At 39.9% G+C, this 27,018-nt stretch overlaps 1 protein-coding gene across 1 annotated transcript in view; it reads right to left on the bottom strand.

Moving 5' to 3' along the window:
- Positions 1-27,018, bottom strand: part of LOC119555410 (glucose transporter type 1) — an 83,274-nt gene that overhangs the window by 11,508 nt on the left and 44,748 nt on the right. Inside the window, 7 exon segments of the mRNA XM_037866768.1 lie at positions 510-766; positions 1,583-1,720; positions 2,461-2,626; positions 8,677-8,839; positions 9,320-9,439; positions 10,773-10,931; positions 17,512-17,808. Of these exon segments, the coding sequence (XP_037722696.1) occupies positions 510-766; positions 1,583-1,720; positions 2,461-2,626; positions 8,677-8,839; positions 9,320-9,439; positions 10,773-10,931; positions 17,512-17,521 (1,013 nt within the window). The 5' untranslated portion in view covers positions 17,522-17,808.

Genomic DNA, 27,018 nt, shown 5'->3' on the forward strand with positions numbered 1-27,018 from the left:
AGGCGGATAATGAAGCTTAGTTACAAAATATTGATATTCAAAAAATATCCCATTGTCATTTCAAAATTTATCCGTAATTATAAAAACAAATATGTATATGTTATAAATACTATAAATATTCAAAGGTTCCAATGTGACTTTAAAAAGATTATCATAGAGTATACTAAAAATTATATTATATATTTGCTGGATTTATTTTCCTATATTCAATCTCTTTTGTTCGTTGGTAAATGGTAAAATTATATTTTAGAAGTATATACCAAATATTTCATGTGTTTTGGAAAAAATAAAACATGTAGGGGTAAAAACCATTACAGTGGAGTTAACCATTTATGCTTTCTCTCCCATATCAAAACTATTTCTTGGAACAAACCTACACTACAGTAATAATATCTTAATGCGGATATCTTAGCTATTCTTTATTGGGTTCTGCGTAGATTCTTAAAATTTGACGAAGAGTTCTTTATATAGATAGCTTTTAGAAAGCTTAGGCAGATTATTTTACTAACCTGCCAAAGCGGTTGGCCATCCAGCCGCCGCTGAAACCGCCCAGCATACCGCCGATGGCGAAAATGGAGACTGCTACCGAGTAGAGCTGCTGGATGAACTCCTCGCTGATGTCCTCGCCGTAGCGGTCCTTGTAGACGTCCTTCATGAAGTTCTCGATGTTCTTCTCGGGTGCATTGATGACGCCGGTGTTGTAACCGAACTGCAGCATGCCCAGCACCGCCGAGAAGATCGAGTAGGTGAGGAAGAAGGTGAGACCCTGGAAGTTTCGATGGGTAATACCATTAGTGGGGAACAACTCTGTGGGGGATCGGGGTGGGGGCCGGGACGGTGGGGATTCGGTGGGGGCTGTGCGGGCGGGTCCATCAAACGCTTTGCAAACGAGTGTGCGGCAAGGAAACCAAAGCTTTCTCTTTGGATAAGCCCAATTTTCTAATCGAAACTCAGGGATAAAGAAACCATAAGATAAAGTCAGATGGATGAGAGTGTTTGGATGTTGAAAACGATACTTAAAATCAAAGAAATCAAACAAAATAATAAATGTTTTTCATTAATACTTTTCGTATATATTTAATTGATTTTTGCTACAGAACTTAAAAAATAAACAATCGCAAGATTCTTTAAAATACGTTGATGAAGAAGCCGTCTGTACGTGTGCAGTACTCTCAAACAAATCTTTGTTAAGCTATGATATACTTTTAACGAATTTCTTATTTTAAATATTGAACTTTAAGCTCTTTTAAATTTACGATATAAAGACACTTTTCAATTGGTAGTTATATATAATAAAGTTTAACTCTTATCTCAATCAAAAATTTGTTCGAGTGTGGACAAAAACTGAAACCAATTCGACGAGCATTTGCATCTGTCCATCATGGTGGCAGTTTTTGCTGTCAGTGGTTGAGTGTGGCTGGGTGGATGGATGTTCGGGTGGTTTTGGGTGGTTTTTGGTCGTGTGGTTGTCTGGCTCTGGGTTGTTGGTAGTTGGTTCTTGGTGTTTCGGTTTGTACATGAATAGAGAAATGAAATTCAAGTATTTAATTACACAACATGGCAAATAATTTAAGCTACAAACTTGTTCTAAAAGTCTTAGCTTCCGTCTGTGCGTGTGCTCCTCCAGTCGATCGACGTATTCGCGCAGCTCCTCGATCTCCTCCTTCACCTGCTGCACGGTGTCCAATTCGTGCTTGATGGCCACCATATCGCGCTTCACCTGATTTTAATAGCATGTTTTAATTTTACTCTTCAAGTTATACTCCTTAGATAATAAATCACAGGGGCGTCGGATACTATAGACAATTCTCAGCAATATTTATGGGAAAACTTTGACTTCTACACTTAAAATTGTCTTTAATGGTGTTTTTATTAATTTGTTGCTGTATACCAATTCTAACGCAGAACATAGCAACATTAATACTTCATAAATGTCATTTAAATGCTTAATATGCAAATTACACTTCTATAATTTTCCTTTTGACCAAGCCTATTTAAAATATTTTCCATGCAAATTTGGCTTTTTTAATTACAAAATGTTTCCTTAATTAACGCTCTCCATTTTCAAATAATTTACAATGTAAAGAAGCTTTGTATGGTATTTGCCATTTAACCAATAATTGAGTTGGCTACGCATTCATGTTTAATGTGTATTGAAAACAATTGCATTTATTATTTTAAATTGATTATTGTGTATAGAAAATTGATGATGAGTTATACTTTTCTACTTCAATCTCTTAAAAAGGTGTCCAAAAGTATGCTATAAAATATAAGGCATTTACAGCTAGGACTTTCGAGCTTCCAACGAATTAAAGCATACTTGTAGGCAGATTTTTGAGAGGAATGAAATCATATCACACCTAAACCTATTTTAAGCTGTTGATTAACAGTCCGGACATATGTTGCTAGGAATTCCCGTATCCAATCATATATTTTCCGGATCCCCTACTCCACACTCACCTCGGACACTTCGCTCTGGCAGCTCTCCACGGACTTGGTCAGCTCCTGGAGCTGGGTGCGGATTTCGCACAGGGCGACCGTCGTCTCCAGGTGTCGATCTCCCCGCTGCAGCTCATCGAGTTTCGCTGACAGATTCATGCTCATCACGCTAACTTGCTTTTGCAAACTGTCAGTGGTCAGGGGTCGCATTTCAGTGGTTCGCGGTCAGAGGTCAAAGAGAATATATCAAGCAAAAATGCATTTTAGTCGTACGCCAGCCGGGCAATGCCTTCGAGTTCATTCCTTAAAGTACTTATTCCACTACGAGACCGAGACAGAGTTATTTAGCGTATACGTAATTTATTTCGCTCTGGCCCAAAAGTAAACGCAAAACGCAACGAAACACACAAACAAAACGAAATTATTTATGACCGCTTGCATTAAAATTTACTGAGCTATGCAATTATTGAGGAATGAAGCAACATAAATTTTATGGGCCACAGCTCGAAACCGAAGGGCTGAGGAACAGAAACAAAAACTGAAACAGAAACTGAAACTGAAACGCACGCCAGTCGCAGAACGAGTTCCTTATAAGGACCAAAGTCACTCGCCTCCTTGGGCAGAAGTCCAAGAAAGGATTTCTGTGTTGGGCGGACCGAGAACAACAATAATAACCGAGCCAGGCCACTAAGTACATAAAAAGTAACTTAAAGTAAATTGTTGGCATATTTCGTTAAGGTTAAGGCAAGAGTAATGTACAATGCACGAGGATGAAAAGTTGACGGCACTGGGTATATAAATTTATATATGTACGGGGTACACGTATATATATTTAAGCCAGCTGAACTCTGGCCCCATTTATTTGGCTCTTCTGCTGGCAACTCTTTCGGAGAGCTGGATGGATGGATGGATAGTCCTGCCAAAGTTGTAGTAATAATCCTGTTTATATCTAGCTCGCCTTTCGAATGCATCAAATTTACATTTTCATCAGCCGCAAAAGCAAGGCAAAAGCCTGTGAAAACAAATCGGCTCCGCTTTTTGCACTACAGTCAAAGTTCCGTAAAGGAAAACAAAGCTTATAATAAAGCTGTTATTTTAAGGATTTTTTAACTGAAAACTTTGACTATAAGGAGTCCAGTGACTTAATGAATTTTACTTATACTTTGCTTTAGGTTCTAGTAATATCAATAATATATAAACTGACTAATTTGAAAAATTGGATTACCTCGAAAACGTTTCATTTATTACAATTCCCTTATCATTAAAAATTAATGGGATATTTAAGAAAATATATTCAAAGTCTTTTGACAGATGCAATCTTTTTCATAAAGTAGAACGACAAAAAATATTCATTATTTAACCATCAAAGATCCTAAAACGGGGTTCATTAAAGTTCGATACGGATATGCTCGACTGTGTATCTAAATATCGAGTATCTGGTCGGATCGGAAGGTGCACTTTGTGCTTTGTTTGTTTGGGGTGGCATCTAAATCAAATGGCAACAAAAGTGGTGGGCGACAGTTGCCAGCGGATGGCGATGGGCCGATATAACCACATATATATAGTGATATGTATGAATGGCGCCCAACAGCCGCTCGCATTGCGCATACGACACGTGGGCCGTGCTTGAGTTGCCTGCGCATTATGTTAATGCAGCGCTGAAGGAAGGGGAAGGGGTTGGGAAGGGGTTGGGAAGGGGTTGGGAAGGGGTTGGGAAGGGGTTGGGAAGGGGTTGGGAAGGGGTTGAGAAGTGGTTGGGAAGGGGTTGGCAAGGGGTTGGGAAGGGATTGCTATCGTTAGTACTGTTATTGTTTTGCATTTCACGGACATTGTTGTGCCGAGCATAAAGGGATTATTTTATGCATACATCAGTGGATGTGGCAACCGAATCCGAAACAGAATCGAGAGCAAAACCAGAACCAAAACCAGGACGAGAGATTCCAGATTCGAGATTCGAGCGCATCCTGTAAAAGTTATTGTTCTCTGCGAAAACAATTGCTCACTATGTGTGTGTGTGTGTGCTTGTCAGATGCAGGAATTTTCGGTTTTGTGTAAGGGAATCGTATACGTGAGCATTTAATAAATTTTCTGCCAATTTCTCCTCGGCTTGTGCATTCATTAAAGGCTGCAGTACGTGTGTTCCGCTCAGCCTTCTAAAAGAATCCCAGGATTGTTCATTTCGTCAAAAAACTGCGCACAGCAGTTTTAGGAATATCACATTTTTTCGTCTCGATAAGACAAAAGCGGATTGTCCTTTGGCAGGATTTCAATCACATTAACCCTCCGAAAAGTCCACATCCGTCAAATATCCAGACTCACTTACAGATAAAATGCAGTTCAGATCTCAGTGCACACAATAAATTCAGCGAATAAATTAAAATCAAAATCGATTGTTCCCATACATCTGGCATGGCTGTATATATAAAGTACATCAATCAGATCGAATCGGGAAATTGGGGAAATCGGGAGGGTCGGGGTGTTCAAACCAATTGGCATATAGGACATTCACCAAACGTTGCAAATTCTTGTTTTTCAGCCTGTTTTTTGTATGTTGACTCTCATAAACTTGTGCTGCACAGCCCGCGGTGCGTTGGCATTTGTAAATCAATTTAAATTTATTTGTGGTCTCGATGATTTCGTTTTGCAGGGCCGTTTTTTATGATTGGCATGATTAACATTTTGTTTGGATTATGGAATTGTTTGATTTCGCTTTCGAGAACAGAGATACATACACATATGCAAAGCCAAAATGAACGGATGAACGGAAAACAAATGTTGGTAGTTTAGTTTCTGCTTGTTACAGGTTTCTCTCAGTCTTTTTGGTTTTTTTGAAAATTTTGGTGAAGGGACCGTTACGCCAATTAGTCGGGGTTCTGTTTATATGCAAACTTTTAAACATCGAGCATTAAACCATAAAAAGTGTACAGTAATTCATTGCAGCAAAGGAAACAAATGGAACCGAAATGGCAACACAACAACACAAATGGGGGAGGGACATTAACGAGTTGAAAAATCCTGAAAATATTGTGTGACTGGCTGACTGACTGAGTGATGCATTGGGCAGGGGATTACGCACGAGGGGGTTTTTGGGGTTAAGGGGTTAAGCTAATTATGAACTTGATGGCATGCAGGGCGGTCGGGGGCTGGTGAAAAAGAGAGAGAGCGCTGCTGAAGTGGCCAACCGCAGGCTGATTGACTGCCTGGCCAAAGGATGTTTGTCAATGGCTTTACATGGCAGTGCACGAGTGTGGGTGAGTGGGTGTGCGACTGTGTGCGAGTGTGTGTGGTGCGAACAGCAACTTAATGGCCCTCAAACACTTTTCGGCATGTCATAAAAAACACAACATCCCGGCAACCGCACAGAGAAAAATAAATCACTTCGTCTGCCCCATGTTTAATATCGGTTAAATTCGAAGAACTGGGGTAAATGATTTTTAACTTTCGTTCCTGTTGCAAAATTTTAAGGAATGTAACATTTGGAACCTTTTTTATACTCCAAATATTTTACAGAGCATAAAAGTATGCTGTGAAAAATCAATCACATTTTCCACAGTACTTCACATCTGAAAATATTTTGTAGCATACTTTTATACACTTTATTTTGATTATCTTGAAAATACCAAATTCTCAACTATTTTTTTAGACTCTTAAAATAATTGTTGTTACTTAAATTTGGTAAGGAGTTTATGCTATAATCATTAAGCTTTAAATATAGTTCTATGTTAATCATAAATTTAATTATTACTCAAACTATATTATGGCAAGTCACGGTTTTCAAAACTTAGACTTAAAAAAAAACAAATAGTTCTTCATTAAATTTGTAGCTACACCTCGTAATCAAGTAATCTAATAAAGTTCTCTATTCTGAAGCAAATCCTTGTGACTTTTTATCTCTGTGCAGGCAGAAGCGTCAGATTGTTGTGACTGCTCTCGAGGGTTTTTTGAGCAGGGCCAAAATGGGGATTCACACCTACGCCCACACTTCCTAAGCTCTCTCTCTATTTTTCCCATCCAAATGATGAGCACGTTTCGAAAACTAAATTAATTTATTTGAACATAATTGAATTCTAATTGCGTTCCATGCAAAATGGGGAGCAAAGTGACTGGTTTTGGGCAAATATTCTAATAATTAACAAATCAATTTGATGGGCTACGAGTGCCAAAATAGAGAGTAGTGCAAAAGGCAGAGAGAAGGGGAAATCATTGGATTATCATTGCATTACAATATGACAAGGGTAGAGTAAAAATATTTAGATTTCGTAATTGAAGTTAGTTGGTTGTAATTGCATACTCATTGAGTGGCGTGAATACCAGGCCACTTTGCGTGTGGCTTTTGTTGTTTTCGGTGGTTGAGTTGTAGTTGTTGTTGTTCATGGAGTTCATGGAGTTATTGTGGCAGTTTTAGTGGTTCAAGGGGCATTTCGGAATTGGAATTGGATGATAAAGAACACGTATAGACATTGTACAAGATGTGAGGCAGGGGGTTTTGTGGGTGCAGGCCAGAAGTGCATTTCGTCAGATTCCGGACTATCCTTCGATTCTGCCTCGTCTGCATTTGACGAAATGCATTTCCGGCGATTGAAGACATATACAAAGATAGAGAAAATACATATACGGTATATACTAGGGATGGTAAAAGTGTCGATACTTTAGACATAGAGCACCTTATATGTTAAACGCATTGAAAAGGAAATCTCTGTTTATGATATTCGTATAAAATAACACTTCTGGTTTTGAATTAATTAAAGTTAATATTGTTTTTGGTAGATTTGTTAGTTGTATATGCTATCAAGATTGATATTTACATTCTGTTATCATTGAAAACTTAATTACTTTAGTTATTTCGATTGTATTAGCAAATTCACAAGGCACAAAGCGGTAATTTGTTTACGTTGCTATCTTTACAATAAAATATTGAACGCAACCTATTGTCAATTTATCTTATTCGATTCCTCTCTAGTTTTTCATCCCTAGTATATACTCGAGTGATTGACAGGTAGTGTGGAAATGGAATTACAGACACATGTGCTCAATCACTCGGTGACATTTAAGCAAAGTAAATACGTTCCGATTGAGTTGCAGTTTTGTACAGCACGTGACATGGCAACAAAGGCGGTTTTGTGAAAGCAAAGAGGCAGCAAACGGCAAACAAATGCTGCTAATTAACATTTTTTAATTAACGATGAGAAGCCATTTAAATTTACACGAACAAAATTATTAATGTGACACACAATCAGCTCGAATGGATGAATGTGAGTATGAATGGTTATGAATGGTTAATGAATCGAAAGAATTAAAACAAAACTTGTGCTCGGCATACATGGCGGATGAGTGATGTTCGAATTGTTTTCAATCGCATTGCGATCTGGTCGCTATTGTTATTTTTAATGTTACTGATAATGTTAAAGTTAATTAATTTTTAGATTAACTCTACGGTTATGTACCTGGGTGGCGTAGTGCCCATCATTTTGTTGGCTTTGCTTTGGACTCCGACGATAAATTGATTTGGTTATAGAGTCTCTTTTACTATAGAATTATTTCTTTAGTACAGTACGGTACTGCGGTATATAGTCGCTTTGCTCATACAGTCTCTGCTCACTTTTATCTCGCTTTTCATTCTTTTCGGGTTTGGTGAATGTCGTATGTGGCCGCGGCTGAGTTATTTGGGGTTTTCTATGTGATATCTTTTGTCGGGGAGGTTGTTGCGCAACAAAAACAACACAACACAAAGGCCCTCAATTAATAATTGACAGTCTAAGGACACACGCAGGACACTTAACTGAACATAACTTGCGCAAATCTGTGTGGGAGGAGAACATTAAACATATACATTGCATATTTGCTCGTTAATATATCACAAGCCACAGAAATGAAACCGAAAAAAGGGTTGGGTGTTGAGGGGCTTGCACACCGAAAAGCACACAAATTAAAATGGAAATTAAAATTTATTTACGCCCAAACTAAAAATATATCGTTCGTTATTCGTTTAATAAATTAAATAAACATGGCGCACACAAATAATTGCTGTTTATTTGTCTAACTGAAAGCGGATATTTATGGCCGGCCATCCAATCCCCCGTCCGCGCCTGCAAATTAATGGCCCGTAATGAGCTCCTGGCCCCGAAAGGCCATCGGGTCCATTACGAGGTCACTCTTTCTTTTTACTTGGCAGCAGATCGGGGGTTTTATGGGTTTTACGACCGCTTGGGAGTCGGGGAGATTCGGGATCCTACGTACTCGAGCAGCAATTGGCGCAGTGTGGCCTCGTCCTCGCCATGACATCTCAACCTAGACTCGCGGTCTCGATCATCCCGACTCGAGTGGCGCTGCCTTTTGGGGGCGTAGCTGAAGGAGTGACGATAGAACCTTCCGTTGTTTATGTTAGCTCCGCGATAGGCGTCTACATGTTTATAAGGTGGTGTTGAAAGAACGGGGAGATTTGGTTATATATGTGATTTTGGGGGTGGGCTAGAGAGAGAGTCCTGCATGGTGTTTATATTATTTAAAAAGTTTTTTTTAATGCAAGAACTGGTATGTATCTTTATAAGAGGTGCCCATATTTACCTACTCAACATAAAGTAGAAATATTTTGTTCTGATTGTTTGTTCATTTTATATTTTTAGATAGAAAAAACTAAAATAATATACAAGTACATATGGAAAAATAACTTAGATAGTTGTCTAAAAGTATGCAATACAGAAAAACGTACTCTTTCGGAACAAGTTCTTCTATCCTTTGGATACAAGATATAATATAGCATACTTTTAGACACCTCTGCATTTGATTTTAAACTCCAGTGACTTCCGTGGATCATAACACTTTTTTCAATATAAATATAATATAGTTCCTATGCAGGACTCTCCTGATAAAGACTACCCACCTTCGGGTCGCAAGCGCACGGGCGGTGAGGTCAGCTTGAGTTGTGTTGACGTTGTTGTGGGCGGAGTCTTACGTCGACCACCAAAAACATAATCGTAGGAATCTTCGCTCAAATTGGACACTGCCAGGCATGGGGAAATTGTTTTAGAATTACATTTCGAAAGTGACACGCGCTCTTATGGAGCAAAATGAAAAAAACACAGAGAGCGGCACAAACTAAACCGAAATTAAGACCAAAAACTAAAAAATAATATCACAAGCTGTTTGTTTGATTTTTTCCATTATCTCGTATACTCACTCTACACATTATATATATGATACACAAATATTGTTTAAGGTAAGACAAACATTAAAATAAACATAAGAACAAAGGCAAATATTTAGTTTGTCGAGATTTTGTCATTTTCATTTAGTTGTTGTTGTTATTGTAGTTCGTAGTTGTAGTTGTTGTTGTAGTTGGTTTTTATGGAAGAATAGAGAGCACAAAATGTGGCAGTTTGTTAGCTGGATTTCGATTTTCATTTGGACAGCACACACAAAAAGGCAGCTAAAGGTGGACACACAGTAATTTTTGCGTTCAAAAAATGGTTACAAAGCGGCTGTCACAGCCTTTTCGTTTTTTCTGTTTTTTCTTTGTTGGTTTCGCTCTAATAAACAATTTGGTTAAAAAACACACACAGCAGCGTTGAAAACTACTTGAAAAATTCGAAACTTTTAAATGATTTGGGTTTTTGTGGCAACACAAACAAAAACTCTTATTTTATATAGTCAAAAAGTGGCAATACAAACGGCAAGCAATATATGGAACTAGACAAATAGAGAGAGAAGGAGAGTGTGTGTGGGAAAGAGAGAGAGAGACAGTTCGATATATAGTAATGGACGACTGTTTGACTGATTGGTTTTTGAGATTTGTCTGATTGATTGATTGACTGAATGCTGCTGAAAATGCTAAACAAAAGTCGGGTTCAAAATGCGGTTCTCTGTGGCAATGTTCGAGTGTAGCTAGTGGTGTTCGTACAGGGTTACACCTGTACGGGTGGACTATGATTTGTGAGGCAGGCCAAGTTTATGAAGAGTGTGTGTGTGTATGAAAGGAAAATAAATCAACAAACCGACCAATCAAAGAACCCAATCTACACACCAATTAAAGTTGCAATCAATTGGAAATGGCACAATAGAAAAGAAAGGAAAACCAAATAAGGATTTTTATACAAAAGGTGCAACAGTAACTTTCATAATGGGCGGAAAAAGCTACACAAAAACTCTGGCAAGCTCAATGCAAAAAAATAAAAGGGAAACAAACAAATAATGCCCAAACAAAAGGCAAGAACTGCAGGCAAACAACGAGAAGAACAAACACAAATTGGCGCATATATGTAGAGCAACATATATATGCGGAAAGTAATTCAAAAAATTGGCAAAAACTGCCAAAATAATTGGCGGTAGGGGGGCACCTGGAAACACGCTCAGCGGCTGGAGCACTTGGGTGGAACGCAGTGGCGGCGGTAGCGGGGGCAGCTGTCCAAACGGATCTTGGTCGTTCGAGATGGAAGACGTGGGCGGTGAGATCATCGATAGGTCACCAATGGTCGCCATGTCATTACTCTGGCCAGCTATAAGTATATGTGTGGGCAATCGGAGTCGGAGGATGGAGAAAAAATGGAAAGAAGGTATTATAATAATTCTTAGAAAATGTCGGGAATACAAGGGAAAGAGTTTAATAATAATATTGCTTTTCTTCCAGAATAATACAATTTTTGGATATAGCATACATATTGTTAAAATACTAAAAATGTCAATTCAATTTTAAATTTTAATGTAGAATATTAGAAAATTCAATCACAAATTCAAGGAGGTATTCCACGTCTAAATCGGGATCCAATAACTCAAGTTATGGAATCCAGAAGTGCAGTTTTTGTGTTCCCATTCTGAATGCCAATGGAAATACGGAAAAATCCAACATAAAAATGGGTTAATTTTTTGAACCTCGCTTAAAAGTAAACTTTTAGAGAATTCAACCACAAATTCATAGAGGTATCCCACGTCTAAATCGGGTTTCTTTAACCCAAGTTATGGAGTCTAGAAGTGCAGTTTTGGGTTCCCATTCTGAAGACCATTGGAATTACGAAAAAATCGAATATGAAAATGGGTTAAATTTTTGACCCTCATTTTAAAGGTAAATTTTAATGAAGACTTTTAGAGAATTCAACCACAAATTCATGGAGGTATCCCACGTCTAAATCGGGATCCAATAACTTAAGTTATGAAATCTAGAAGTGCATTTTTGGGTTCCCATTCTGAAGGCCATTGGAATTACGGAAAAATCGAACATGAAAATGGGTAAAATTTTTGACCCTCGTTTTGAAGATAAATTTTAAAGTAGAATATTAAAGAATTCAATTTCAATTTCAAAGAGGTTTCCCACTTCTGAATCGGAATCCAACAAGTCAAGTTGAGGAATCTGGAAGTGCATTTTTGGGTTCCATTTTGAAGGCCATTGGAAATACGAAAATGGGTTAAAATGTTTACCCTCCTTTGAAGCTAACCTACCTATACCTATTTACCTATTTTACCTATTTAAAGCTAATGTTTATTAAAACTTTGAAAAATCATATTGAATTCCCCCAACAGCTTTTTATAATTAAGAGTCCTGAAATTCGGCATTTCACTACCACAGCTACTGAATAATGGAGAAGCCCCAAGTTTTCCCCGGTGCAGTCAGGGCGGCTGCATTCAATAGGAGTTCCGCAGGACTCGTTGGGATTGGAAGTGGAGCATGCAAAGGCTTTTAATTTTGTCCCGCACGTGGCAGGTTGGCCACAAACAGCGGGAGCGGAAAAGGGCAGGGAAAAGGGCAAGGAAAAGCTGAAGGCAAAGGAAGCGGCAGAGAAAAGCCAGGTAGCGCAAAGTAAAAGGTGTGCGGCGCCATATTTCGCACATAAATTGTATGCCAGCAGCTCCGGATCCCCGGGTCCGGCTAAGAGGACCAAGAACCAAGGACGAAGGACTAAGGACGAGGCTGCACGAGATGGCGTCGCATGCATGGATGCATACGCAAAGCGTTTACGCCAACGCCTCGACAGTCACGGACCTGAGAAAAGGAGCAAAGAATTGGGGAAAGCCGCTGGAGCAGGGGTCCCAAAAGCCCCGCCCATACAGCCACATATGTGGGCGGGCTATCCGCAGGATTTGGCCAGCCTGCGTGCCACTGCATAAAATAGATTTCCATTCTAATTCGCTGGCAAAGGAAGAAATCTACGGAATCTTGCGGTGCGCAAAGGTATATCCGGATATAAGGTTCTTTTTCTTTAGTCCTTGTTTTTTTGTAAGAACTGTGGCCAATGTTCTCAAGAAATTTACACATCTTATATAAAATATATTCAATATTTATTGCTTAAAGGTATTGCTTAAAGGTAACATAATTACAATAACTTTATCCACACTTAACGTAATACACTTTTATATTTTTCAACCACTATCTTGATAAACCTTAAACCAACAATTGAATATTCTACAAAGTAATTGCCTTATGCTACAGTAAAAGTTGGTTAAACTGTAAGTAAAATGTTTTTTTAAACGTTGTCATTATAGCCTAATAATTTATTCACAGACTTTTCCAAACTAATTATTCCATTATACTGTCTTTATAGACAAGTGCACAGTTCAACCTGCCGTTCTTGCAAGACTTCGCCGCAAAGGATCAATTAAGGCTCAATGGCAGCAAATTTACCCTGGGAAACCTAACACAATTTTCCGCTTTTCCATAGTGCATGCATTTTTTCCCCATCTATGCCTTCTATTTTTTTCGCATTGGCCATATGTAAACCTTTGCAGGACTTAAAAAATGCCTCGTTGGCTGCGATAAATGTGCCCATTGCTGCTCGTTGTTGTGGTTTTTCCTCAGGACCACCCACTTGAACCTCCCCCCCCATATTCACACACACACACATTATAGTTGTTGGCACACAACAACAACAACAGCAACACGTGCTGCTTTTTCTACGGTTCGGTATTTTGAATTTTTATTATTTGCAATTTGCGTTAATGTTGTGGAAAAAAGCATGTGGCTGTTATGGCTTTGGCTTTAGCTCATGTCCTGCCCCCCGAACCCTTGTACCCTTCCACCCCTCTCCCCCATCCCTTTCTTGGCATATTGAATGGCCATTTGTGTCACACATACAGACACACTTGCGTACACACGCACACACTAATGACCTTTTCATGGCCGCTCCATCCAACGGATGAATGCAAGAAATGTGGGCAAATTATGGGCTCGATTCGGGAGGAGAAGGATGAGGGATCCTGGCTCCTGGTTCCTGCGCCCCTTCAGCCCTTCCTCGTTATTGACAAAATGATTTGTAAACATTTTGCGCATCATTAGTTGGCACTGCTGGGAAGATATGGCCTGCATTTTCCCATTTCCCCTGGCATTTAACCGATTAAAATCGTGCATGCATCAAGCGAATCCCTTGAGCACGGTGAAAAAATATGGGAAATGCATACATAAGTGTTATTCAATTTTGGTATTTTGTATATTAACCCAAGTATTGACATAACTTAATTTACAAGGACCTTAAGAGATTTGTTTTGTAGAGACAACAAAGTTAAGCCAATTTCACATTGAGTGCTTTATAAATATTATATTATTATATAATATTATCTGCACCCATTTCAGAAAACTTAATTTGAAGAAATAAATTCGATTTTAAGATCTCTTTTAAGGGTGGCTAAAGATATGCCTTTAAAAAGATATATTTTCTTTCATACTCAAAACTGTTGCATACTTTTTGACACTATTAAAGGTGACTTTGAATTTATTTTGATAAATATTTGATGGCATAGTTGTAAACACAGTTCTTATAGCACCAGACAACCATCGTTGATTTCTTTCTCTGTGGCCCCCTTGCACCTGCTTAATGTTAAACTCTTTGCTGACACCGCAAAAAGAGGCAAAATAAAAATAAACTGCTTCCGGCTTCAATTGCATCAATGGGGGAAAGGAAATGAGGGGGAAAGGTGGAGGCCTGGCAAATATTTGCTTAAATTTGTGCTGAGGTTAAGCTTTTTGTTTGCCCTGCCTTTGCGGAGGCTCTCGGCAGAGCCAAAGCAAAGTTGATGACATCCAATGGCCTCCGTCGCAGTCTGGGGCAGTTGCATCCACGTCCTGCGTCCTGCGTCCTGCGTCTTCTTCTGTCCCCTGACATAGAAAAATAGTTGCGGAGAAAGGCCCAGAGAAATATGGAGGGGAGCCGAAGGGAGGGGCGAATCGGGGGCGAATCAGGGGCAGAAGCTGCGTTTTGACTGCATGCCAAGGCTGATACTCCACTGACGATGCTGATGACGCAAGCAGTCAGCCGTCGAGTATGTGAGTGTGTGAGTGTGTGCTCAAGCATTGAGCAGTTATTCATGTGAGTGCAAGGCTCCCTCTACACACACAGAAAAATATCACAAATTTCGTATGCCGCATATACGAGTCCAAACTTTATAGCCAATCAAGATGGGAGCTGATAAAGTCAAAAGGGCAAAAGTTATTAGCCAGGATCCCAGAAAAGAGCTTCAAGATTCAATGTGTCTTAGAGCCGGATGCATAAAACTATCCATGTTATGGTCCCTGATTTTCTTTGGAACTTAAAAATCCTACAAATAAATCTCATGTATTTTCAAACCATTTATATTACTGTCTAAAAGTAGGCAGCACAAAAATAACATAGAAAATGTAATTTATAATTTCCCTACTTATTTATTTTAAACTGTACCAATCAAATAGATTTTATATTACTCGTATTTCCGTATTCGTATTAAGATATTGTTCAATATTTTGACACAAAATATTAATCCTTGAGGCTTCAATATTTCTGCAGGGTCATCTGGTACCGAAAGCAGCTCGCATTCCCCCACTTTTCTCATTGTGCACCAACTTTGAGGCCCGGCCATTGACAAAAAGTTGCCTGCAGTCCATGGACTTGGACTGGCCTGTTCTGGCAGTTGTGACAAGTGGCCTCCAACCGGGCACTCGGCTCCTGTCCCGCCCCTTTGGGAGTAATCGGGCATTATGCCATCCTTGCGGCGCATAATTCTAGGCTGGCCACGATAATTGATACCCTTTGTCAGCTCTCGACGGCAAATCAAATTAGCGAACAGAATTGAAAACTTATTTATGCATGAGGGGCCGCTAATCATTTTTCAAGAGGGGAGTAATTTAAAATTCAATTAACTAGACGCACAAACTGAAAAGGGCTCCGCCCACCCATGCATACTTCCCTTGATGTATAGAGGGATAGTCTATTCTATTCAGAGACATAATCGTGTACGAATTGAATGATGAAAAGGCTTTTAACTCGGCTTCTTGGGGGGGCTTTTGTCTTAAACGATTTGTCCACTAAATGCATGACTGATTAAATGAAATAAAGCCCTCACAAATACAAACACAAGCACACACAAGCACTCGCACACCTGCAACCACAGATAGAATGCAGGATATTCGAGATGTAGTTGTTGTTGCTGTGTGTTCATTAATAGGCTTTTGTCTTTGCTCACCGCAAAAATTATTGCTGCTCAAATGCACTTGAATGTGGCATTGTTTCGCCTCTCCTCCGATTGAAGTGCATGCAGCTCAGACCGCAAAATCCTTAAATGCAGCATTAATGGCCACACACATACGGGGAACCAAAACCCTGGCCCAAGGATCGGGTAAGCCAAATGACCTCACTGCTGCCCACTACCCACTACCCACTTTCCAATCCCCAGCATCCTGCCCCTCGATGATATCACAAATTAAATACACTTGCACGTTTGCTTAACTCGAAATTCAACAAATATTGAGAGGGGCGGTGGAATGGGTTGGAGGGGCGTGGCAGCTGCAGGATGGCTGTGGATAGCTGTGTAAGCACGTGTCTGGGTCGAGCACTTGACAATCAGCACTCACAACAGCCGGCAGTCGACGGCAGTGGCAAAAAGGGATAGAGGGGGCAGGGATTCGGCAGAGAACAGTGGAGCGTATTGGAAAAATCCCCATAGATTGTCAGTTTTCGAAAGATCACAAAGGTACTTTTACTTTGGTACTTTGATATTTCGGAATACTTTCTTTTGCAAGCATCCACAGCTTTTCCTATTCTTAAAGAAGAAAGTAAGGACTATAATGATCCGGAGTTACCATATATTTTTTAATTTTCCAGAGGTTATGTAGATTTCTAAAAACATTGCCTACTTTTAGGCTTGCAAATAAAAAGTAAACCAGCAGTTTGGCAAAAACATTGCCTACTTTTAGGCATTGCCATTAAAAGAGAACTAGAAACTAGTCAAAAACATTGCCTACTCTTAGGCTTGGAAATATATATTAAAGAATCTCTTGGGCATGGAAATATTAATCAAGGGAAGCTGAAATATTTCATTAGGCACAGTGACAATCGAGAAATGTTTTCAATAAAATACTAAGTAAAGTCAGCATCTATTTTCTTTCAATCGCTTGGTATTTTCCACTGTCCCAGAGCTCGTCAGATGGGCCTCCGCCTCCAGTTTGTCTTGGCTTTTGGCTTTTGGGATGCGGATGCGATGCCGAGCCGCCATTGTCATTGCTTGTTGCTCCCCCAAATTCGACGCTTCCCGCATCTCTGGGATCATCGAAATATCTACGAGGTGTATTGACTGTGCGGGCAGCTGTTAATACAAGGCAAACTCTCCATTTTCGGCTTCTATCTAACCATCCGTAGCTGTTGTTTTCGTTATTCTCGACCAGAGTTTGCACGTATTATGGCATGTGTTTATTTGTCAACATCCCCGAAGTTTAGATGCCCCTCTAGGGCATCTTACCCCCGTCGAATCAGTATATCAGTATATGGCGCACTTAAAGAGGCATAACTGTTGCAGCACACACGGCGTATGATTAATTTCACCGCCTGCAATCCATCAATGCAAGAGTTTGGGACCATATCATGCTTCACGCGGCAGTTTAAGCATAACGATCTGACATTTTTCACATTATTAAAATCACTTGCGAACGAAGAGTGACGAGAGCGCGGAAAAGTTTAATGGATAAAATATCACGCATACGCAGCGTGTGGCACGTTAAGAATGATGTTCGCCATAAGTGCAAACCATTTCCTTATAATTTTACTGCAGTATCGAGACATGATGTATGGGGTATTTCGGATAAAAAAGGAGGGAAAAGTGAGAGCCAAATAAAGCGAAACTTACCGGTGCACATAGGAAAGCCATTTCGTTGCCAGTCCCGTGGAAAAAATGTGAATTATCCTGCGCTCCTTCGGCTGCTGACTAAAGAACTTTCCGACTCGGACTCGAAATCCTCCGCAGCCAAATCCAATTCTCCACCGACGTGTCTTCTTAGCTTCCCGCCGTATTTTTCTGGCACAGCTGCTGGTGGATTGCGCCTTTTGCCTTTCTGGCAAATGATAAAAACTGGCGACGCACTGCTAGAAAATATGCATTTTTAATGCCATAAATTAGTTTTGTCGTTTGCCGAGCACCGGAGAGCTGCAAAAAAAGAAAAAAGCGGGAGAAATGAGTCAGAAGTGCGGGAATGGAGTCGGCTTAGCACTGCAGACTACTGCACACTGCAGGTTTTTTAACGGGAGTCCGCTTTCAAAGGGGACTGTATATTTTTAGTACTAATCACCAGATTCCATTAGCACACCAGCTTTAAATTTTTGCTTTTAGCCAAAGTGTTTCTCTTTATTATAAACAACACTTTTTAAGTTTATAAGCTATGAATAGAGTAAACTCGTGGCTGCAGAGGGTTTTAAGTAGGGGAAAAAATAGTTGCTAAGTAAACACCTTTATTAATGCTTTCGATGATTTTTTTCGCACGAACAAGTTAAATATTAATTCTAAATAGTATCCAGTTTAAAGGCTCAACGCTGAATTTTGGCCGGTGGAGTTTTACTCTCTGGTTTGGGGCTTTTACCGAATTAATTTGAAATGTTTACTCCCGGCTTTAAGCAACTGGCTGGCATGCCAAGCGGCAAAATCACACAACCGCATTGAAATTAATGCTGTCAGCACATCAGCGGGGGTCTTGGCCCTCAATCCCTATTCTTTCCCCCACAGGTGTACGGCTGCCAACTGGCAAAAGTCAAATTAAATTCTATTTTTAGGCGCTTGCAAATGCTGGCAAACCCCCCGCATTTTCCATTTTCCATTTCCCCCCTCGCAGCTTTGTTAATTACTCCAGGAATTTGATAGTTTTCCATCAGTGCGGATCACACACGGCCCTGACGATGCTGATGATGATTATGTGGAAAATGAATATGCAAATGGGAAGAGCCGTGCGAACCGAGTGTGTTTTGGTGAGTGGTGCTCTGCGGCAGCGAGCAAGTCGAGAGCTCTTGAGTATATCAAATTTTGGGGGTTGCGGTACCACAGTTATGGATACCAATTAGAATCTGGCTATCAGGCATCAAGGGAAGCAGCGATTCGGGCTGAATTCGCTGCCGAAGCACAAACTGAACAAGGAAAATCTCTTGCAGCCGAAATGAGCTGGAAAATACGAGGGAGGTAAGGCGAAACAGCCTGCAGTGAATGTGAATGCACTGGGGAAAAGTTGGATGTCCTTGCAAGTGCAGATAAAACACTGTGTAACTAATGTTTTATTAATTTAAATATTTTTAATTACCTATTAGGCATGTAACAGTATATTTTAGAAACGGAATTCCTATGGGAGTGCAGGACTTTATTTTGTAGTGCCCACTTTTAAGCACTCTTAAAAAGCTTAGAGGCCGTATTTATAGGTATTAAATGTCAAGTTCTTGAATTCCCTTATTTCTTTTGAGGATGAATACCTTTAGAATTTTACTCATCCTGTTTTTTGGTATACAAATTTCTGGATCACTTAGTAGAACCTTTTTAATTGTGTTTCTCTGTGTGTAGAATGGTTTTACTCCGAGTTGGCTCCGCATCTCGGCTAATGATGCGCATGATGTGGCGGCATTGTCCTCGTCTTTGGGCCCCATTTCGCCCGCCCCTTCTCGAGCCCATCAACTTCACTTCATCAGCATCTGCGTCTTCATCTGCAGGACTGCATTTCCCCGGCCTTTATGCCACACTTAAAGCCGCCTCGGCTTGACTTCGCCAGATGAATGGATGTTGGGATAGATGGCCTCCGACTGTGCGCTGCACCGCATGAAATTAATATTAATCGCAGCTATGCATTAAAGCCGCTTTCGGCTTCTAGATTTTCCTTTGTTGCAATGTGTTTATTGTGAATTTTATTTATTGCTCTGCGGTCGAGGCGGTTATTAAAATTGCCACTGGCAATTTGTAATCATCAGGCATTCTCGCTGCGGCTGTTTCCTTCCTTCGCCCCCGCCCCTTTCCACTTTCTATATTCTGTATATTCTGCTACTACTACTTTCACCGCTTTCGCTTTGCACACTTTTGGGCGCCCATTTGACAGGCGGCTGACAAAAGTCAGTGACATTCTACCCAGGCTAATACCCATGCACTTATGCAAATCTCACACAGACACTCCAACCTCAAAAAGAGAAAGAGACGGCAGGAGGAGGGCGGAAAGAGAGGGGGCGATAGAGATAAGGGAGAAGAAAGAGATGGCAGACGGGACAGCCTGGCAATGCCATTTGCACATTTAACGTCCTCCCAATGCCTCCGCTCGCTCCCTCTCTTTCGCCCACTCTATAGCCATCTCTCTTTTCCCCACTACAGCCATCTCGCTCTGACGTAGTTGTAGTCGTGGCAAAATTTAAGTGGCCACTTGACTAAATTAATATGACACTGCAGCAAGTGCAAGTGGCCAGGACCTGCCTCCCCCTGCTCCTCCTTCCGCCCACTGTTATCTGACTTTCGGCCAACAATATGAATAATTATGACGTTCAAGCACTGCACCTGATTTGCACATGGAAAAAAGAAAGGAAAGTTGAGCTGATAGCTCCAAAAGTCCACTTTATTACGGAAAGGCGTCTAATCGAAGCTTAAGGGTTCTCAGATTATGCATTTTTAATCAAATCGGATATTCCTTTCAATATATATATATATATATATAGATTTTATATAAGTAAAAGTATTAACAAAGATATAGGAAATATTATATTCTTTTAGTTGAGGAATTGGTATCAACAAACAATTTTTTTTTGTTCACATATAATTTTTAACCTTGTTGATCTATAAATGTGAATTTTTAAATTTAAAAACATTCCAAGCAGGTGGTCACACATGAAATTTACATTTTAACACAGTGTATACGCCTTCAGCTTCAGATTGCTTCCTCAATCAATAGAATCTATTCAAAATTGCAAAGTGAGCACATCGATTTGCTGAATTTGCGTTCAATAATTCACCAAGGCACTTTCCGATCCCTTCCAGAAGTGTTCATCACCACATGTGGCCCAACTGTCGTCTTCTTCTGTCAATTGCCTTAAATGCAATTTAATTTTCCACCTGATGATGTCCTCTATGTAAGGCCTTTGCACTTACGTGTCCTTTCCTATCACAACAAAAGTACCAACAGGAAAACCTCTACGCCAAGAAGAAGAAAATGAGAAAATCCCAGCTGGATTGTCGCCGTTGCAAACTCGCATTTTTTTTCTTCACACAGGCTGCGTCCTTCGTTTTTCGTCCTTTTGCCACCCACTCAGTCCACCCCAGCCTCCATTCAAGTTTCCTGGTCCTTCGCCCGCTTTCCCTTTCCCCCTTTCCGCCTTTCTCCATTTCCCTGTCCATGTCGGTGTCACACTTGGCTCGCAGTTTTGTGGCCAGGCCAGGGCTATGAAAATAACCATAAGGCAATTGCCCAGGCGGGTTACATGATATGCTGCCCCCTTTTTGGGATCCCGAACCCCCCTCCACTGCGGTGGCACTCATAAGCCTTGAATGGTAAATGTCAAAGTTACTCCTTAGCGTAACATTCGACACATCGGGCGTTGAGGTGTGAGTGGGTCCCAGTGTGTGTGATGGTGTGCGTGGGTACACTCATACGTACACTGAGGTAAAAAACAAGGAAGCTGAAGAGATGGGGCCTACGTTAAATCTTATGAGGTAAGCCTTATTAGAATTTACATTCTAAGTAGTCTTCTACCTTAATACTTTTCATAAAAACAATGGGTAATAGAAGCATATTTTGAGTGCTTTGTTAAAAACTACAAATATTAACAGAAATCTCAAGAGAATTTAAAACGCCATAATAGTGTTTAAAAATATGCAACGAAAAAAATACATACGTACTTCGAAACCCTATATATTGCATAGCATACTTTTAGACACCTTTTGGAGATTGTGTTGAAGAAATACAAATTTATGGAATGAGGAATTCGTGAAACCTTTGCGACTGTCATATAAGACATCGTATACAGATGATCCTCAGACCCCTCGAATCTGTATCGATGACATGTCCCCCTTTTCCCGCAGTGCATGTTAGGGCTCCCAACTTGGTTCTGTGCCCAGCCTGGATTACATTACACTAAGTTCTGTGCAAACACAGTTGGCGCAGTTCATTAACATGTTACATGGAGTTCAGTCGGTCTGGGGACTCGACTCCGTTCCACTTTGGATTTAGGATGCAGGATGTAAGGACGCAGGATGTGGGATGCTCTTTGGGTCTGTGCTTGTCTGTGCAAATGTATGCGTAGGCACAATATGCCAGCCTATCTGGCTTTCTCAATGTGCGAGTGTGTGGAGGAGTCGTCTGTATGCTTTATGCTTTCTTTTCCCATTTTCCCGATGCGGAAGTGTTGCCCCAGCAGCTGCCTTCTTTCTCCTCCACATTCCACTTGAAAACGGAGCGGCTCAATGGCCGTGGAAACACGCCCAGTTTTCGAGTGTGTGTGTTTTAGTCTAAGCTGTGCATTTAAATGTAAAGCATAAATAATTAACAGACCTCAGAGCTGGGCTCTGCGAATGCAACTCGAAGGGCGGAACCTCTTTCCGTAATTAGGCGTCGGGGTTTCTAGATCATCATCAGCTCTATTCTCCAGTTAATTTGCAGTTTTAATGCGTTTTCCACTTGTGGCCAGTTCTGGATGGGGCTAAACTTTTAACCGAAATAAGGCAGCCAAGCCAAATTTCATTCCCCAACCCATGGTGCCTTTTAGCCCCCTGAAAGCCCCCTTCTAAGCCCCTGCTCGACCCCTTTCCCAGGGGCACTTGCAACCAGCAGCCGTTGCATACTTTGCGGCGCAAACAAAACCAATCCTAGTAGCCGCAGACCGGCCACGCCCCCTCACCATATATGTTGCACGTCAATGAGTCCCGAAACAAAACCCCAAAAACAACTCACACACAGACGACTGCCACACACCCAGACAGGGATAAAAATGTGCACGGCGAGAAATAATTATAAACTATGTTGAGCACTCAAGATAATAGTAAGAACATAGACAATAAATGAAACTAAAATATTAAGTTGAATGGTATTTACGTCAAATACAAACAAACCAAATAAATAAATAAGTAATTAAACTATAAGATAATGAAACCTAAAGTATCCTAGCGTTACATAAAAAGTCTGATAGTTTAAGCATTTTAACACACTTTCTTATAACTTGCACAAACAACATAAAAGAAATATGTAATTTTTAAAAACCTCATATTAAGGAACTGAAACTTAGACAACTTTACTTTCTATGATAGGTACTGTAATTTTTGTAATATCTTAATCATATTGGTTTTATTATATAAGTCGTATTAACATATAAGAAAATCTTTTGGCTTAGGTAATTTCCAAAAAGAAGACGGTAATTTTTTGTTTGTGCATCGTTGGCTGCCATTCGTTGCAAGGCAGGCCTTAATACTCGCAGCAATTCGTTTTAATGAATCCATCTACATCCACATCCACATCCACAGCCAGATACTCGTCCTCGTCCTTCATGCAGGCCACAGGATGCACTGGGAAATGGAGGAGCAGAGGAGCAGGATGTGGGGAGGTGGGGTCGGCTCGACTCGGAGTGGTTGCATCTCTGGCCGGAGAGGAACTGATTGTATCAACTTCCTAAGTGGATTTTGCAGTCCAACTGGCATTAAGCTCTTGGCCGCAGGTAATTTCGTATGAATGAAAAGCAAAAGTCTGGCCCAGCCCCGTTTTCCATTTTCCATTCCCATTTCCCAGCTTTCGTATTCGTATTCTGCGGTGTTTTCTTGCGCTGCTGCAGTTTGTTTTGTTGCCCAACGACAATGACAGCAGCCTGAAGTCCTCAGTCCCATTTCTCTCAGTTGCCTACAGTGGAATCTCGCAAAGTAATACCCTATAACCAAGAATACTCCAAAAGAAGGAAGTCCAAAAATGAATACTTACGAAAACATTATCTATCTAAAATCCAAAAGCTTAAGACCTATGTTAAGCCAACTTCGATGGTATTATTTTAAAAAAGGTGTAGCTTCCCATCAATTAATCAAATTGAAGTAATAAAATATGATAATGTTTTGGTTGTATTTAGAATGTGTGGCTTTCACTAAAATCACAGATTATTTGAAATGACTTGCAAAGGTGTTTAAAAGTATGCAATTGAAACAAGATTTTAGATTCAAAAAATATTGTAGTATACTTTAAGACACCTTTAGAGGTGATATCAATTTTACTCAGAAAAATAAGTGAGTATAGTATTTTATATCCTATTTTTCCATAATCCCCACTGTAGTCGACTTTGCATATGAGCAGCCAGCAATTCCTGGAGGGGCCCGATGACCTAACTACCCGAACCTCCCAAAGCGTCAAATCTCTGACATTTCATGCCTTTTTGAGGTTTTCTGGTCGCGAGCCCCGCTGTCCTTGCCTTCATCTTTCCTTCCCCAGCCCGCCCCCAGTTTTCCAGCTTTTCTTTTCGCCTCTGTAGTGACATTGTCTTTCAATAAACATTCATTCCCATGGTCGAGGAGTGAAAAAGGGGCGGAAAAGGTCCTGGGAATCCGCCGACACAATCCTCCTTGGTTCCGTTATGATTTTTGTTTGGCTGTCGAAACTTTGCTCGCCCTCTCAACTGCTTCTATATGCGACTTTTTAAACGGCATCTCTGCAGTTGCCAGAAAACAGCAACTAACACCAAGTCCCCATCCTTTTCCTGCCACTACCGCTTTTCCATTTTCCATCCCGCCTTCGCTCAGCCCGGCAAAGTTGAAATAGTTTCAATGCAATTTTGATGATTCGATGTTTTGGGAAAACTGCTGCATTTTCGCTCCTCTTCACCTTAGCAGGTGTGCCAGAAGCGTGGAAAATGCTCTAAACAGGGAGAAAATATCATCTAAATTGGTAGCAAGTCGTTACATTTTAAAGTATTTAAAGTGATATCATATTTTGAGAAACAGTGTTTTTTAGACCGATTTTTATTTGAAAAAATAAAACTAATTAATAATTTAAAATTCCATTTTGTAAGCACTCCCTTTTTTCTCTGCGTAAAAAAGATATGACTCCCCCTTTTTGATGCGTATCAAGGCACTCAGAATATCAGAATGGGGTTTCCTAAATTAAAAACACTGCCAAACTCCCAGAGTGCCCTGAGCCAATCAATCCTCACATTTAATGGGAATTCATGATCATGAAATTCTAAATGCCTTCTCTAAAGTTTCGCAACCAATTTCGGTTTATTAATTTGCAAACACTCCGTATTCAAGCGTCATCGGGTTTCGATTGGTTACGCATTAAAAATGAAATCGAAAAAAGCAGAAGTGCATTTTTTCGTGGTCATATAAAACACACGAAAATATCGTTTAATAAAGATGAGTGAAAAATGAGCGGGGAATTGTTTTTGATAGATTCACCTATAAATTGGATGGTATTTGCTTAGTCACGTGGAAGGACCATAAAAATCATAAACATCGAAAAAGTAGCAAACAAGTTGAAGTACTAACGAAAAAAACGGAACAACGACATACAATCAATATTGGTTAAGATAAACTTTAACAAACCAAGGAAACACGTGGGTTTAACTGATTACTCAATTCAGATTAGTTTTTGGCACATCATTCTACATTTTTATTATCAGGAATATTCAATCATTTCCTTTCTATTTTTAAATACAAATTTAGGTGTTGATCTACCAAGAATAAAGATTATTTTTTGCATGTCATTTTAAATCAATAACTTTACTATCGGGACTCCATTATCATGATTATTCTATTTTTAGAGCTGCTTATACTGCAATTAGTCTTAATAAGTTGTTAAGGAGTTGAATACCTTTATTGAAGTACTTTACGAATTTAAAGTGCCAGAAATCCTGACCAAAGGTTAATTGATATAAATCTTAAGAGACCGAATTGTGAAAGTAAACCAATATAATAATTTAAAAGCACGTTGTTAAAGGAATGACAAGTTTTTGCAATGATGTGATAACACCTTAGAAAGTAAACCTCAATTAACCGCAATCAGTAATTGTATTTGCCTTTGGCAAGCAAGAAACCACTCGGCGTTCACGCAAACCTTGTCATTCAAAAATTTATGCTTGTAACTTGGCAATTGTAAATTAAAGTTATCAGTTGAGTTTGATATGGCTTCATAAACATAGATTAACATTTTTAGGTATGTGAAAATAATCTTTAGTAAGATTCTGTAAGCATAGTTCTTAAAGGTACCTACTATGTGACATTAATTTGTAATACAAATATTTTATAATATATATATACATATATTCAAATTTATTTATATAAATGTTATTATAGACAAATAAACTAAGTCTATAATAATAAAGCGCTTCTTAAATATATTAATTTTTCTGAAATTAATAGCTTTGATCTCCGTGAAGCTACACGTTTTTACGGTTTCTTTTTTAACGGGACTGTAAGAGGATGGCATTTTTTCTTAATAGATGGTTTACGTTACGCGATATTTACTGTAATTACATCCGATATATACATGGACAAAAAAGCGATGGGAAAAAAGAGTAACGACGTGCAGCGTTGAAGTTTATGTTTGTTGTTTTTGCAGTCCCAGTGTTTGCACAATTCAATTCATCTTTTTTTGCCGGCTGCCGAAGGTTTTTAATTGAGTTGAACTGTTGTTGTTGCTGGCGCGCAGCATCGTGATTTTCGTTTTAAAATTAAATGGAAATGCAATTGTTTTTAAACGCGCAAACTTGTTGCAATTTTCGTTTATTGCTTTATCTTGTCGGGTTCTTTCAACTCCACCGCCTTTCTCTCTCCCCTCTCACTTGCACTTGCTCGTGTGTCATGTTATTGCCACTTGTCGGAGTGAAAGGGACGGGGAGTACGGGTGCGAGTGAGACAGCTGCGTTAAGATTAAAGACGCATTCTTCTTGAATTTTCAGCTCACCTCTCTTTGTTTCACTGCCTTCTTGAATTAATTGATGTCTTGCGAATAAACACAGAGCGATAACCCCTAATTATTTATTGATACAAGTGATTAGCCGAAAAAAGAATTGAGGCTACTCATTACGGGACCCGGAGTACTTGAGATATACATAGACGATTAGCACTACGCGACTGATAACGGGGATTGGAACGAAGGAGCACGGCACTAAAAACCACACTAATTAAAACTGTTTACACCTGCGCGAAAAATAGAAACCGAAATAGCCTGCCTGGAAATTGGAAATGACTGACGGCGGCAAAGTTCCAGGTTAAACTGAGCGTTGATCCGAAGAAAAGTGGAGAATCGATAGCGCAGAGAGTGGGTGTGGAAGTGGAAGAGAGCTCTCTCGAGAAGAGTGGAAGATTGTAAGTCTGGGAGATTGGAAGAGCGTAAGCCAGAGAGCGATTAAACCGTAAAACCTGCCAGACCAGAGTTGTTAG

This window comes from Drosophila subpulchrella, chromosome 3L (genome assembly GCF_014743375.2).
Source record: "Drosophila subpulchrella strain 33 F10 #4 breed RU33 chromosome 3L, RU_Dsub_v1.1 Primary Assembly, whole genome shotgun sequence".
NCBI classification, from domain to species: domain Eukaryota; kingdom Metazoa; phylum Arthropoda; class Insecta; order Diptera; family Drosophilidae; genus Drosophila; species Drosophila subpulchrella.